Source organism: Lissotriton vulgaris, chromosome 7 (assembly GCF_964263255.1).
Source record: "Lissotriton vulgaris chromosome 7, aLisVul1.2, whole genome shotgun sequence".
Lineage (NCBI taxonomy): Eukaryota > Metazoa > Chordata > Amphibia > Caudata > Salamandridae > Lissotriton > Lissotriton vulgaris.
In genome coordinates, this window is record NC_141695.1 from 1,427,757,081 (window position 1) to 1,427,772,079 (window position 14,999).

Below are 14,999 nucleotides of genomic sequence, written 5' to 3' on the forward strand. Positions count from 1 at the left end.
TAGATTTGTCTAAGTAATACATATCAGCCCAGTTTTATGTATTCACATGTTTAATTCACTTTCTTTCATTGTGCTTCCTTTACCTTGTTTTCAATTACACTGGGGGGATTACGTGATTTGCCCAGGATCACGCCATATCGAGGCAACACCGAGAGTTGAACCCAGTTCCAGGGTCAGCAGCTCTACCTTAGCCATGCATTTGTAGTGTTAACCCACACCAACCCCTGACCCGCTTGCCAACATGGTTTTAAACAAGCCCCCCTGCTTTTAAAACACCACCTCATCCTGCTCCCTGCAGTGGCTTAACTAAATTTGACCCCCCCCCCCACTTGCAAACTACGGGGTCAGTGGGGGCTTATATTCTGCCACTCTCTCTATCTATCTATCTATCTATCTATCTATCTATCTATCTATCTCACTCTATTTATCTAGCTATCTATCGTACTCACTCTATTTAGCTCCCTCGCTCTATCTATCGCCCTCCCTCTATCTATCGCCCTCACTCGATCTATCACACTCATTCCATCTATGGCATCACCACAGCATCACTCAGCACCACCACAGCATTACTCAGGGGCACCACAACATCACTATGCACTATCAAAGCATCACTAAACGCCACAGCATCACTCGTCGCCACTACATCACTCAGCGCCACCACATCACTCAGCGCCACCACAGCATCAATCTGTGCAACCATTCAACAACAACTGGTTCAAAAATGTTCTCTCAATGTTTCAAACTTTATTACAAATGTCACAAAAAAGATGTTAATATTTCACTTCTGTACTTGGTTTTGCGTCACAATAAAATAAACCAAACATAATCTTCACAAAATTTCTTTGAGAAAGTTTAAGCTATTGCGATTATAAATTACAATACATTTTCTTTAAGTATTAATTATTAAAATAAATTAGAAGCCATTGTTATTTGTAATATCAATACATCTAAGTCACGTAAATACATCACATATTGCATTACAAATGCTATAGGTGTCACATTTGCTAAAATTAGAAGTATTGGCATTGTAAATGACAAAGCTATTAATTTCGCTATTTTCAAAACAAACACATAAATTAACCCCTTCGATGCTTGTGACGGAACCATTCCGTCATCAGTCACGGTTGAGCTGTGCTGATGACGGAATGGTTCCGTCACGACCACACCCAGTTAAGGAATGTTCAGCACGGGAGGGAAATCGGGGCAGCATCCAGGTGTTAAAAAAAAAAATCATTTACAATAACCAATAACTCAAACTTTCCTAATGCGAGACCTATTGCATTGCAAATGCTTGTTTCTTTAGCATTTTTTTCTAATTTTCCACATTCATTACTACCTTCGCTCTCACACTATTAATCTGTTCATCTGTCCATGTTATCGCTGCTCGTAATGTTTCCCATTCAATACACCTGGCTCCTTTCCCTTTGTGCCTGCTCATCACTCCTTTTCACTCAACCATCTCCCCTTATACTCTACTTTTCTCCAGTATTAGGGGTGTCTTTCATAGATTCACATGCTTGAATATTCCCCGTCGTCGGAGTGGGAGTCCCACGGTAAATAAAATAGCAATAAATGCTAAATATATAATAATATATAATAAATATATATATACATAATAAGGAAAAACCCAAAAAATGCATACAATAACCATCTGGTACCTAACCAAGAGTTTCCACATAGGAATGCATGGGGAAAAAGAAGTTCCAATGCAGCCTATCCTTGTCATTATGTTAGTCCAAACTGCAGCCAATCAGGCGCCAGCAGCCCTCTAGAACCTTCTCCTCAGAGCTCAAGCCCTCAGATTTTCTACCGCACGTCGTGTGTAAGGGAGTCTCCCTGAGCTCTGCTCAGTTTTCTTTCTTCAAGTGTTCCAGTTTCTTCCAAAATGTCTTCAAGTAAGAAGTCTCTCTTCAGAGCTTGTTCCTCATGTGGAAAGCTGAGATTATTTCATGATGACCCACACAGTAAGTGTATTTACTGCCTTTATCCGGACCATGAAGTGGGTACCTGTAAACTCTGTAGAAAATTCTCAGAGAAAACTCAAAAGGACAGAGAAGGCCGTTTACTTGTCTGGCTTCAGAGGCTTAAAGACAAAGATAATTTAATTTCTGACGCTGAAAGTCTTGGGTCAGGCCGTTCTAAAGCAGCTTCTAAACGTGGTAGTGTGCAGGAGGTGCCTTCGCCATTTCTTAAAAAGAGGAAAGTTTCCCTCACAATGACCCCTGCGGTGTCTTCACCTTTGCCTACCACGTCTGGGCCCACGAGACAAAGCTCTCAGGCTCTTTCTGCTTCAAAGTCCAGTTTTTCTGTGAGGAAAACGGATTTGCCGTCGACGACGGTGGTTTCTACTCCGTCGACGAGAATGGCTGTCTCTGGTTCCAAATCGACGACGACAGTCACAACGACGCTGGCCTCTGGATCGTCGTCGGCTCTAGCGTCGACGTCTTCATCGTCGATGAGAGTGGTTCTCAGCTCTAAGACTGTGTCTTCTGTGATTCCTATTTCGTCTTCAACGACGAAAAAAGCTCACTCGTCGACGACCCGGTCGTCGTCGACTAGAGTTGTGAAGGCTTTGACTCCGTCTACGCTCTCGTCGACGAGCGCACCGTCGATGGCTATCCCGTCGACGAAGGGACCTGTTCCATCTGTTCCGTCGACGACCGCTCCGTCGACGACCGTTCCGTCGACGACCGCTCCGTCGACGATGACTCCGTCGACGATGGCTCCGTCGACGATGGCTCCGTCGACGATGACTCCGTCGACGATGGCTCCGTCGACGAAGACATTGAAAGTCAAGGTTCCGTCGACGATGACTCCATCAATACCAATGAAGACTGCTCCGTCGACGGTCTCCTCGTCGACGATGGCATCCAAGCCGATCCCATCGCAAAAGTCAATTGTTGTCATGCCGTCGACGCGTACGCAGGACACAATTTCGACGCCGGCCTCTTCTTTTGCTACAATGCCTCTATTGCCCTTGCAGTCCAGCAAGCCACAGTTCGAGACTCTTACAGAGCAAGAGATGATTAATCCTCCATCTCCGCTGTTTGCGACTGATTCTGATCAAGAGTCTGATGACCAAGCTCACAGTCTTTCGGATCTAAATATTAAGTGCCAAGACTTCAGTAACGACGAGGAAGATGTTTATGGCCAACATCAAACGACTCACACTCAAGTTCCAACGGCGATGTTGCCTATCTCCATGATATCTAACCTCCAAAGTATGTTGGAAGACTACAATCGGCGTTTCCCACCAACGCCACAGGTTACAACGGTCCCATCAGTAATAAATCCAGTTTCTAACCCGGTTCTGGCTCCTCCTCAACCAGCGTCGCCTGTCCCTGGTCACCGAATTACATCAGTTCGTGTTCATACTACCATCTATCCAGAGGATGATGATGACGAGAATCCTCCAGAGCGTGAAGATGGTGAAGTTTCTGAAGTAGATGAGGATGGGGAGGAACATTTGGCGGAGTGGGATGACTATCGTGCTCAAACACCATCTCCTTCTCAGGTGCCTGCAGCGGATTCTCCTCCAGTAGACATCGCAGGCTTCCACCAGTTAATGGATAGGGCAGCACAGCGATTCAAACTGCCACGAGCACACCGAGAGGAAGATTGCTTCCTATACGATTTCAAAAACCAGCCCTTGAAACAGATCCACACAGTCCCGATTATAGACTTCATCTGGTCTGAAGGGGAGAAAATAATGAAGACGCCAAACTCTCTACCAGCACAGCTGCCAAGGTTAGAAAAGAAATACAAAGCTCCTATAGGATCTCCAGCATGCCTTACAGGTCAACCTAAGCCCGACTCTGTCGTCACGCAGGCAGCTCAACGGGGTTCAAAGAATCCGGCGTCTACAATCACTGCTCCTCCGGACCGTGAGGGCCGTCGCCTGGATGCTATTGGGCGAAAATTTTCCTCCATGTCCTCTACAACAGTTCGAGTAGCTAACGCAATGGCCATTCTAGGCCGTTATGACCGTCAGGCTTGGGCTGACATGGCCGCCTACGTAGCGTTACTCCCAGATGCTTCCAAGGCAGAAGCACAGAAGATTCTGCAAGAAGGAGAAAGGACGGCAGAAGAACTTATAGATTGTGCAGTGGATGTAGCCTGCACAGGTTTTCGCCAGCTCGCTGGAGCGGCCGTCCTGCGTCGCCAGGGTTGGTTACGCTCAACTTCGTTTCGGCAGGAAGTTCAAGCACGAATCCTAGATATGCCATTTGACGGCGAGTCATTATTTGGAGCGCATATTGATGAAGCGCTACAATCTATTAAAAAGGACACGGACACTGCACGTGCTTTGGGTACCCTTCAGTTTAAGAAGCAGCCCTTTCGGGGTGCTCGAGGACGTGGCACTACGTCCACTTTTCGTGGAGGAAGCAGTCAATACCGGTCCTTCAACCAAGGTAACCAGCGTTACACCGGTAACCGCCAGCAGTCTTCCCGTCAGCAGCCTGCCAGAACTTACAGAGGGAAGTCTAATTTCAGAGGACAATCCAACAAACGTCAATGACTCCTCTGTCGAACGAAGAATTGGAGGTCAAATCTCTCTGTTTGGTTCTCAATGGTCCTCCATTACTACGGACCGTTGGGCACTCGACATTGTGAAGAGAGGCCATGCATTGGAATTTGTCGAGGTACCTCCTCCAACGCCACCTTCCGGACCACCACCTCCGCACCTCAAAGAACTATTTCATCAGGTTCGCCTTCTCCTTCAAAAAGGTGCGGTGGAAGTTGTGCCAAAGTCGCAGAGAGGGAAGGGGTTTTATTCCCGTTTTTTCCTCGTCATCAAAAAGAACGGAGAATGGAGACCAATACTGGACTTGAGAGCACTCAATCATTATCTCAAGGACCAGACCTTCCGTATGCTCACGCTTACAGAGATCTTGCGTTTGCTCTCAGTCGGAGATTTCATGACTACCATCGATCTCCGGGACGCCTACTTCCATGTCCCAATTCTAGCGGCTCATCGCAAATTCCTGCGCTTCAAGGTGGGACACCTTCATTTCCAATTCAGGGTCCTTCCATTTGGCCTCCGTTCAGCCCCCCGAGTCTTTACAAAAATGTTGGCTCCGGTCATGGCTTTTCTTCGTCTCCAAGGCATACAGATATTCCCATATCTCGACGACTGCCTCCTGAAATCACAATCCCGCGCACAACTTCTACACCATACAGCAATCTGCCAGACAGTGTTCCGTTCCTTGGGTCTGTCCATCAATCTGGAGAAATCTCAATTGCAGCCAACAACTTGCAAAGATTTCCTAGGAGCAACGCTGGACACCAACCTGGCCAAAGCATTTGTCTCCCAGGAACGTCAACAGAGGATCCTCCGGCTAGTTTCGCTACTTCTCGCAAAGAAGTGCGTTTCAGTCCGCTTGTTGAAGTCTTTTCTAGGGATGGCTTCGTCATGCATCGCTCTTGTCCCTCATTGCCGACTTCGAGCACGACCTATACAACAGGCTCTGGACAAGCAGTGGCGTCAAGTCACCGGTTCCTTCAACGATCAGGTCTCCATCACCATTCCCATGAAGAAGGCGCTCAAATGGTGGGCACAACCACACCAGCTAGCAGCAGGCACATCTTTTCTGTCCAACACCCCAGATCTAACACTGACGACGGATGCCTCCCTGGAGGGCTGGGGAGCTCACCTCCAAGACCTGTCCGTGAAAGGGAAATGGACTGTCCATCAAAAGTCCTGGCACATCAACAAGTTGGAGCTTATGGCTATCTTTCTGGCCCTGAAATCATTTCAACCAGTGCTGCAGGGAGAGTCAGTTCTCATACAAACGGACAACACGACCTGTATGCATTATATAAACAAGCAGGGCGGAACGAAGTCTCCGGTGTTATCCCGCCTGGCAGAGGCGATTTGGGACTGGTCCATCAATCATCAAATCCAAATCACTGCAGTACATCTTCCGGGGTTGTCCAACCTCCTGGCGGATTCCCTCAGCAGATCCCGATCATCCAACCACGAGTGGGAACTCCACCAGCCAACACTCGATATGGTCTTTCACCGTTGGGGATTCCCTGCAATCGACCTCTTTGCGACTCCAGAGAACCGCAAATGCCCCGCTTACGCAAGCTGGCATCCCCACAAAGGGTCCCAAGGCAATGCCCTTTTGATGGATTGGTCGAATCTCTTCGCCTACGCTTTTCCTCCGATTCCTCTAGTGCCACGCGTACTTTGGAAGATGCGGAGAGAGCCTTGCCACATCCTTCTGATTGCTCCCAGGTGGCCACGACAGGCGTGGTTCTCAGAGCTGCTACTCCTGTCTCAATGCAAACCCATTCTTCTTCATCCTCGAATGGATCTTCTCTCCATGAACAGGGGTCAAATCTACCATCCGGACCCCTCTTCCCTGAGCTTGTCAGCCTGGAACCTGAGCACTGTGAATTTGCACATCTAAGCATCCCTCAGGAGTGTCGTAACATCCTCGCTCAGGCCAGGGCTCCATCAACTATAAAAACCTATAAGTTGAAATGGAAACGCTTTTGCCACTGGTGTGCAGACGCCGGAGTACATCCTTTGCGTGCCACGCCCGCTGAGCTCCTCCCTTTCTTTCTCCATCTGGCTCAGTCGGGTTTGTCACATGCTACGTTAAGAGTTTTTCTGGCGGCAATATCACGCTTCCGCCATGATGGCTCCGCCTCCTTATGCTCATCCAGATTGATACGTCAATTCTTCAAAGGACTTCTTCGGACTTTTCCTCCAGTTCGGCGTCCTCCTCCAGAGTGGCGCCTCAACATTGTTTTGTCACAATTAATGACTGCTCCGTTTGAACCAATCCATAGCGCAGACCTCAAGTATGTCACCTGGAAGGTTGCGCTTTTACTTGCTCTGACGTCCTCACGTCGAGTGAGTGATATGCATGCTTTCACGATTAAACAACCATTTCTACAGTTCAAACCGGATTCTGTGCTTTTACGCACTAACCCTACTTTCCTTCCAAAAGTGCCGTCAGACTTCCATATTAATGAACCTGTTATACTGAAGTCTTTCTTTGCCAATCCGCAATCACCTGCGGAACAACGCCTGCACTCTTTGGACATTAAAAGATGTTTAAAGTTCTACATCAGCAGAACAGCCCAGTTCCGAAAATCGGATCAGCTCTTCGTGGCCTATGGCCGTTTTCAAAAAGGGCGACCAGTCACCAAACCTACAGTAGCCCGCTGGGTGGCTTCGGCGATTGCTTTCTGCCATCAGAAAGCGGGAAAGCCTTTACAGTCTAGAGTAAGAGCCCACTCTACCAGGTCTGTGGCCTCTTCGACTGCACTCTTTGCCGGAGTTCCATTGCATCAGATTTGCAGAGCTGCCACGTGGTCCAGCAGGCACACGTTCACGAAGCACTACAACCTGGGTGCCATGGCTGAAGGGGATACCGCAGTGGGACAAGCTGTGCTCCGTAATCTTTTTCAATAAGGTGAGCCTCTGTTCTACCCTCCTCCTATGGTTTCCAGTCTTATGCATGTCTTCTCTATGTATACATATAGTTTTATAACTTCTATGGCATGGGTTTACACCTGTTGATTCCAACCTTTTGTGTATACATTGCATCCTGGAAACTTTGTGTTCGGATACGGACTGCTTACTATTCTATATTCAAGCATGTGAATCTATGAAAGACACCCCTAATACTGGAGAAGAACAATTGTTACTTACCTGTAAACAGGTGGTTCTCCAGTATTGGTGTCTTTCATAGATTCACATGCGACCCTCCCATCCTCCCCTCAGAGGCTCGCTTCTCCTCATAGACTCTGTGGTCACTCTTGTGCTACGAAAATCTGAGGGCTTGAGCTCTGAGGAGAAGGTTCTAGAGGGCTGCTGGCGCCTGATTGGCTGCAGTTTGGACTAACATAATGACAAGGATAGGCTGCATTGGAACTTCTTTTTCCCCATGCATTCCTATGTGGAAACTCTTGGTTAGGTACCAGATGGTTATTGTATGCATTTTTTGGGTTTTTCCTTATTATGTATATATATATTTATTATATATTATTATATATTTAGCATTTATTGCTATTTTATTTACCGTGGGACTCCCACTCCGACGACGGGGAATATTCAAGCATGTGAATCTATGAAAGACACCAATACTGGAGAACCACCTGTTTACAGGTAAGTAACAATTGTTCATATCCCTACCTCCTTCCTTCTTATTGCCTGCACTATTCCTTCCTTTTGACTTCCTTTTTGTCCCCATTCTATTCCTTCTTTTCGTCTCTTTCTTTATTTCCTTATTTCATATTTATCCCCACACTATTCATGTTCTTCGTCTCTCATTCCTTCTTTTTTGTCCCTCGGACTATACATATTTGCGTAATTCTTTCTTTCCTTTTTATCCTCCGCACAAATCCTTCATTTCGCCTTTCTTTCAGTTGTTTGTGTTCATTCATTCACCCTTCTCTTCCACAGTTCTTATTTGTTTGACTCTCCCTTTCGTGCTGTGTATTTTTTTATGCTCTTGTTTCTTTTCGCCGCCCTATATTTACTTCTTTGTTTCTCCAATTCTCTTTTGCCTTTTATTCCTTAGTTTGTCTTTGGCTAGCCTTCGTTCTCTCTGATCTCTTGTACTCTTCGGTCTATATTTATTTCCGTCACTCGGTCCCTTTCTTTTCCTCTCCTCTTTCTTCCTCTGTCATGCCTTATTTTTCTCTGCCTCCTGCTCTCTCCCTCCCTCCCCCCCCCCCCCACCCCTATCGCTGTCAGTGTCCTTCCTCCTGTGTATATATGTGCTGCATGGCTAAGCACTTAAAAGGTCCTAAAGGTGGGACCTATTGGTTATGCCAGAGCTTGTTTATTAGTAAGGTTGGCCCTTTGAGAAATCATGCTATGTGTGCCTTATATAAAGGAATCGCTGCACGGTAAGTGAACTGCCTGTCCATCTAACATTATACTCTTGGTGCCACTGACATGGTTCTCTTGTGTAAAGTCTGTTCAAGTTCTATGTGTGTTGCTCAGAAAATCTCAGATTTTTGAAAGCATTGGTTTAGATGTAGGGTACATCCACGCTGATCTTTAGAAGGTCCTTTACTTGTATTGCTAGACACAAACACACACTTGGAGACTAGTTATTGACCATGCAAATGCCAGGAATGCTCTTCTGTAGCATTGCATCTTCAGACTCAAAACCTAGCTATCAAGAGATTGGACTGGCACCCAGAGGTTTTATAACCAAGCATTAGCACCTCCTCATTGCATTTTGTTTCCTTCAGTTCATGTCTTCATATGATGGGGTTCCATCTTTAAAGTCGTGTAGATTCAGATATCAAAGTTGAGGCTTGATAGCTGGCCAGAAAAGAGGGCTAGGGAGCTCTATAGTTCTATGTAAATATATCTGTTTGTGTGTGACCCTGTTCTATGTAAATGTTTTCCAGCTCGTTAGACTAAATGTTAAGCTACACGAAAAGGACCGTATAAAATGCACAATCCACCCTAATTTTAGAAAAGGAACCTTAAAATGTTATACTTCAAAAATTATTTCCTCTTCTTTTTCTCAGCAGAAGACAACCCCAATATGCTCTCCTTTTGTATAAAATACGCTGCTGCTCTCCCCTTTATCTACATCAAACTATTTGTTGTACCTTACTGTCTCCCTTGTCAGCATACTCCGTCCTCTTCGCACTCTCTCCTTCCTCACCTTTCCTTTCTCTTCATAGTCTGTCACCTTCTCTCTCTTTTGACCTCCCATACTAGCGGGGCTCCGTTCATAAACAGAGAGGGTAACTTCAGGGGGGAAAAAAACGTGTAGCTCGGCCACTTCCTCCTGGTTTGTGTTAATCCTAGTTTCTGTTCCTTCTAAAACAAAAATCCACATGAAGGAACGATTTTAAAACGCTTCCTATTCCACGGTTTATCGTCTCTTGTTGGCTTCTACCAACTGGATACTTGGCACTGCTTTTACATTTTTTGTTGTACGATATTTCAGGAACAACACTCGAGTATATTGTTTTCTAGTTTTTAACGATATGTTTTTTTTCCAAATTTAAAAATAGTAGACCTTTTTTCCAAGCTCACAAAATTTGTATTGAATTTCTGCGAACAAACTTGCACAAGAGCACTGAAAATGCAAGTGTCCTAGAAATAAAAAAAATGACTTACTCTAATTTCTTTCAACTAATTTGCCCGATGCGATCTAAGGATTGTCTATGAAACTGCTACTGTGTGCCTTTACCCAAAAATGATGTCCCTTTCTGAAATGAGGCCTTTTCGTGGTCCAGTCCATAGCATGGGGTTTGAGCACCTCAACCCTGTTTGACTGAACACCCTGTATGCAACTTAGGCTACCATAGCAATTTTTTTAACCGCATGTTTTCGCAAATGTTCTGTGAACGTTCAAACTCGGTGTATTACACGTTAAAAATTGATTATGTTATGAAATATATTTCTCTATAATATAAGTTCATATCCGATGATATCTCGCCTGTGAATCTCGAACACTATTATAGAACCAAGATTTAAAACGCACGATTCAGTGAGCATTTGTTCTGTATTATCCCCGAAAAACACACCTGTCCCTTTTCAACAGCTTATTTGTCCTGAATACCTTTTCACTAATCCCCTACCCCAATTACACCGGTTTAAAGGACATGTGACTGAGTTCTCATGTCAAAATAACATTTTAAGAATTGGGTCCTAAATTCTTTTTCCCTTCCTGAATTCCTGGTGCTCTTTGCGGAATTTCCCGATGTCTATTCTGCAATTTAAATACAATAGGGGGTTTGTTTTACAGAGGAGAGACTGTCAGCTTGTTGTAGATTAGTCTATAGCGTCAATGATTTTTTTTTTATAAAGTGTGTATGTATGTGTGTATATGTGTGTGTATATATATATATATATATATATATATATATATATATATATATATATATATATATATATACACACACACACACACATACCATTCAACCACCTTGGCGGTTTTTGCAGTCTTGCTCTGCAGGCTGAGACAAGAAATCTAGGTATATGGACTGCCTGATCCATTTTGCCTTTCCAGCCTTAATTTCTGTGTCTTTCACACATCACATGCTTAACCCTCATATTGCAAGACTATGGTGGTTATGTCTCAGAATAGAACTATTGTATACCGTGACCTAAATATATTTTACAAAAATATCGCAAATTCGATGTGGATTTTCAGTTTTTGACTCCTATGAGGCTATATATTACAGTATATTTAGGCCCCGATATCATAGACCCATACTACTATTTTACTACATTCGGAGGTCAGATATGTGCTTCTGTTGTCCTGATGGTGCTTAGGATTCCAGATCCAAAAGCTAGCCCCCCGTATCCTTTTGTAGAGCATTCCTCTTCAAGGCCTAGCTGAAACTGGCATAAATAAGGCCATTACATAATAGTTATTTTCACTATAAGGCATTGTTTTGCTTTTTAAGCTGTTCAAACGTGAGTTGTCCTTTGTGTTGAGCAGCTATACTGCGTATTATTTTACACAAGTCGGTCTTTATGGGACAGTCTCTTAAAAATCAGTATCGAGGAGTGTCTCTTTATTGCACTTAATGTAGAATTAAAACGATTTGCAAGGAGAGAGGAAAGGTTGTGTTGCAGCTACTCCGAGGCAATGTGCGTAAAAAGGTTTTGCTGATGAAAGGTTGCCAAACCACTTCAATGGTTAAGATAAAAAAAAAACACCAGCCTCGTCTCTGACAGCTCGGGGATTACTTTACTCTTCTAGGTAGCTTGGCGGACAGCTCATGCAGCAATGACTGTCTGGGCCTCAGTTTTACCCACCCCTTCGCCTTTCAGAGGCACTGGTGTCAGCAAACGTCTCAGGCTGCTTCCGATTGTCTTCTTCAAACAGTTCTAATTGCTTATTTTCTTTTCTTCTCCTACACTTGATAGCAAACTTTTCTGTCCAGAATGTTGGCAGAAAAGGATAGGTTTGCAGTTTTTCTGAACAAAAGACTGCATTTGAACATAGACACACAATATTGTGGGCCACGTAACCTGTGAGCTGTAATAGGGGAGCCCTGTCTGAGAGTTGTAGATAGGGCAGTGACTAAAATGGCTGATGGCAACTTTTCTATAATCCTTAATTGTACTAGGTTTGCTAATATACGTGGGTCACACCTGTTGCCGGGTAAAAGGTTTACAGCTGTTAATCTCACCGAGCATAATTTGTAGATCTGGCTAGACAGCACTTCTTTGTGGGCGACCTTTTGTTACCAATACTTCAACATATATGTAGACTAGACTTTGGCTCCACCGTAGAAGCGTATTTATCTTTTACCTATTCAGGTAGCCCTTTGAATGCATCCTTCCACATTCCAGTGCAGTGCATACGGCAATGCTTTACATAGTAAAGTTAAACTTGTTTGTCATTCAATTCTTTGTCATACATTCATTGTCCTGTTAAGGTCTTGTCACCACACACTTTTTAGCAGTCTGTTGTCAAAAGGCACTGGGATGACTACTGAAACTTAGATAGCTTTGGGCCTGCCCACTGCTTGACATTGGCTTACTTAGTTGCCAATCTCATTTGCTTGCTTCTTGTTCAAAGGGTTTACTACTACTTCTTGTGTTTGTCCCTCCACTGGAGCAGAGCTCCTTTACCATCTTTTTGACGGGATGATTTCCGTCATTCCCATTTATATTCGGGGACTCATTCTTTTTTTCCTTTTTCTTTGAGCAGTCCATGAGAATGAATGTTTCATTGCTCTCTCTCAGGAGCTGCTTTTCCTCACAAATTTGGTCCTTCTCACGATCCATGTTACTTCTTCTACCCCTCCACCCAAACGCGTACATTGTTTTACTCTCCTTTGTATTTTTGTTCCTTTTTCTTTGAGCAATCCATGAGAATGAATGTGTTTCATCGCTCTCTCTCAGGTGCTGCTTTTCCTCACAAATGTGGTCCCCCTCATGATCCATGTTGCTCCTTCTACCCATCCACCCAAACGTGTGCATTGTTTTACTCACCTTTGCATTTTTTTTATTTCCTCCCCCCTCCATTGCTTCCCTGCCCACTTCTCTTGCCCCCACGTTGTCATTAGATTCTGAAGGAAGAGCATATTGGGTGCTTGGTCTCGCAGCCATAGCCATAGAGTTAATGGAGGCATCTTTCTTGAAAGCCTTCCAGCTACCGCCCTCTAGAGTAGGGCCATGCATGCAGTAAGCAGCCCTTCAACTGCAGTCCGATCCGCTGCCATGCAACGGGACGCTTCAGTGAGAACCCTCCCACTGAATGTGTAACGGAATCAAAGGGAGTCCATACAGGCATGTTGTTGGGAAACAGACTGCAGCGTGCGTGGGCAGGCAAATGACTCCATCACAATTGCCAGTTCGTTCTTTTCTGGCATCAATATGGACTTGTTCTTGCTTGTTTATGCCAAGTTGCTGTAGGGCCAGATCGGGTTTGGAGTGTGAATGCGGTTTGTGGGATTCTCATTAGCTACGTATATAAACAGTACTCTGTTGTATTGAGGAAATGAGGTGTTGTCAACCATGTGTGATTGCTTCCCACGTGGCAGAAATAAGTACACTACAACGGATAGTTACAGATGATAGTATTTACTCCATCTCCACAAGTACCATCACTTCTAAATAATATATATATATATATATTTTTTTAGCTTGCTCGTTCTCATACAGTTTGTCTTTGTATCTTTAGGTTGACTGCATTCAGGCAGTGCCAATCCCAGAACTGCCTCCACCTGCTACCTTCCAGTCGATTGGTGTCCAGGTGGAAGACGGGTGGCGGTGAGTGAACCTTTAGCTAGTATTTTTTTGGTATGCCGTTTGCTGTCTCCTGGGCCTTGAAGGGAACTGTCATAAATAGGTTTGTTGGTTTTCCCCAAAATAGACCATTCCATCGGGCATCATTGTGTTGTGTTGGGAAAGAGGTCTGCTTCACATGAAGGTAACCTAATGATAACATGATTCTCAAGGTGTCTGCACTTCACTATTATCCCGGGTGTTGCCAAAAGAAGGTCCTGTGTTGCCTTAGAATGCTAAACCACCTCCATTTTTGACGCATAAGACCTCACCACCCAGTTCCACCCAGAAGTAGCCAACCAACGACTGGAGCAGCCCAGCTATTTGAATTGACGATAGGTTTCTGCTGTTAATTTTTTTCTTCTGTTTTTTTGAATGACAATCTTGGCATTTGTCCCATATATTTTTACAAAAGCAAATAACCTCAGGAATTAAGCCATGTTGACACTGTAAGCAAAAAGGCATGCCCTTTTCACAATTGTAGTATACAGACCGATATAAGGGTAAAAATAAAAGTTTTCCCTGTGCCGTAATATTGATGTATAATTAGCGGGAGGCACGTTGGCTAAAATAAGGCACACACTCAATCGCTAGGTTCAGATATTCAGTTATGGGTTATGTAATTACAAAGGGTTGCATTATCCTGTAGCAATGATGGGCAGTTGGGTTGTAGGCGCAGGATGGGTTAAGCTCTAGTGTCTGCCATCATGGATAGGAGCAAGAGGGGTGGGGCAAAGAAGGAGTTGCTAGCGGATACTTTCTCAATATCTAAGAGAAGGATTTGTAACCAAGGGGGAATGTATCTTTTAATTTTGTTTACCAGACACATAGTTTCCTTTATTTTGCTGTACTCTAAAGTGGAAAGAAAGGAATGTTGCAGCAAATAGTGCATTTTCCATGATACATAATTTACAGAGGCGTCATAAGGTTGTGTTTTCTTCCCTAAACCTGGCGAAGTTCTCTAACTGGATGGTGAAGTCTCCCAATAAATCTGCACAAAATGTCACTTGGGGCTAATTCAAAAGTTGAGTTCATCCGCAGGTATGATGGCTCACTCCTCTACTTAACATCATTCAGTATCAACTTGATTGAGTGGAAACATTACTACAGAAAGCAAGTAAGAATTTCCCTCACAAATGTTTTGTTTTCATACATATACGAAATGGTGTGAAAAATGTGAATGTGTAGAGCAGACCACACAGTGCTCGCATGGTGATTATATTTACAACAAGTAGTACACTATACAATTCCCAATGGTTGT

At 44.3% G+C, this 14,999-nt stretch overlaps 1 protein-coding gene across 8 annotated transcripts in view; it reads left to right on the forward strand.

Annotated features, from left to right (window-relative positions):
* The window catches only part of DLGAP4 (DLG associated protein 4), a 554,791-nt gene that overhangs the window by 495,809 nt on the left and 43,983 nt on the right, over positions 1-14,999 (forward strand). For all 8 annotated transcript variants that reach the window (XM_086932203.1, XM_086932206.1, XM_086932205.1 and 5 more), the window contains one exon: positions 13,635-13,723. In XM_086932203.1, the coding sequence (XP_086788329.1) occupies positions 13,635-13,723 (89 nt within the window). The remainder of the gene's footprint in view (positions 1-13,634; positions 13,724-14,999) is intronic.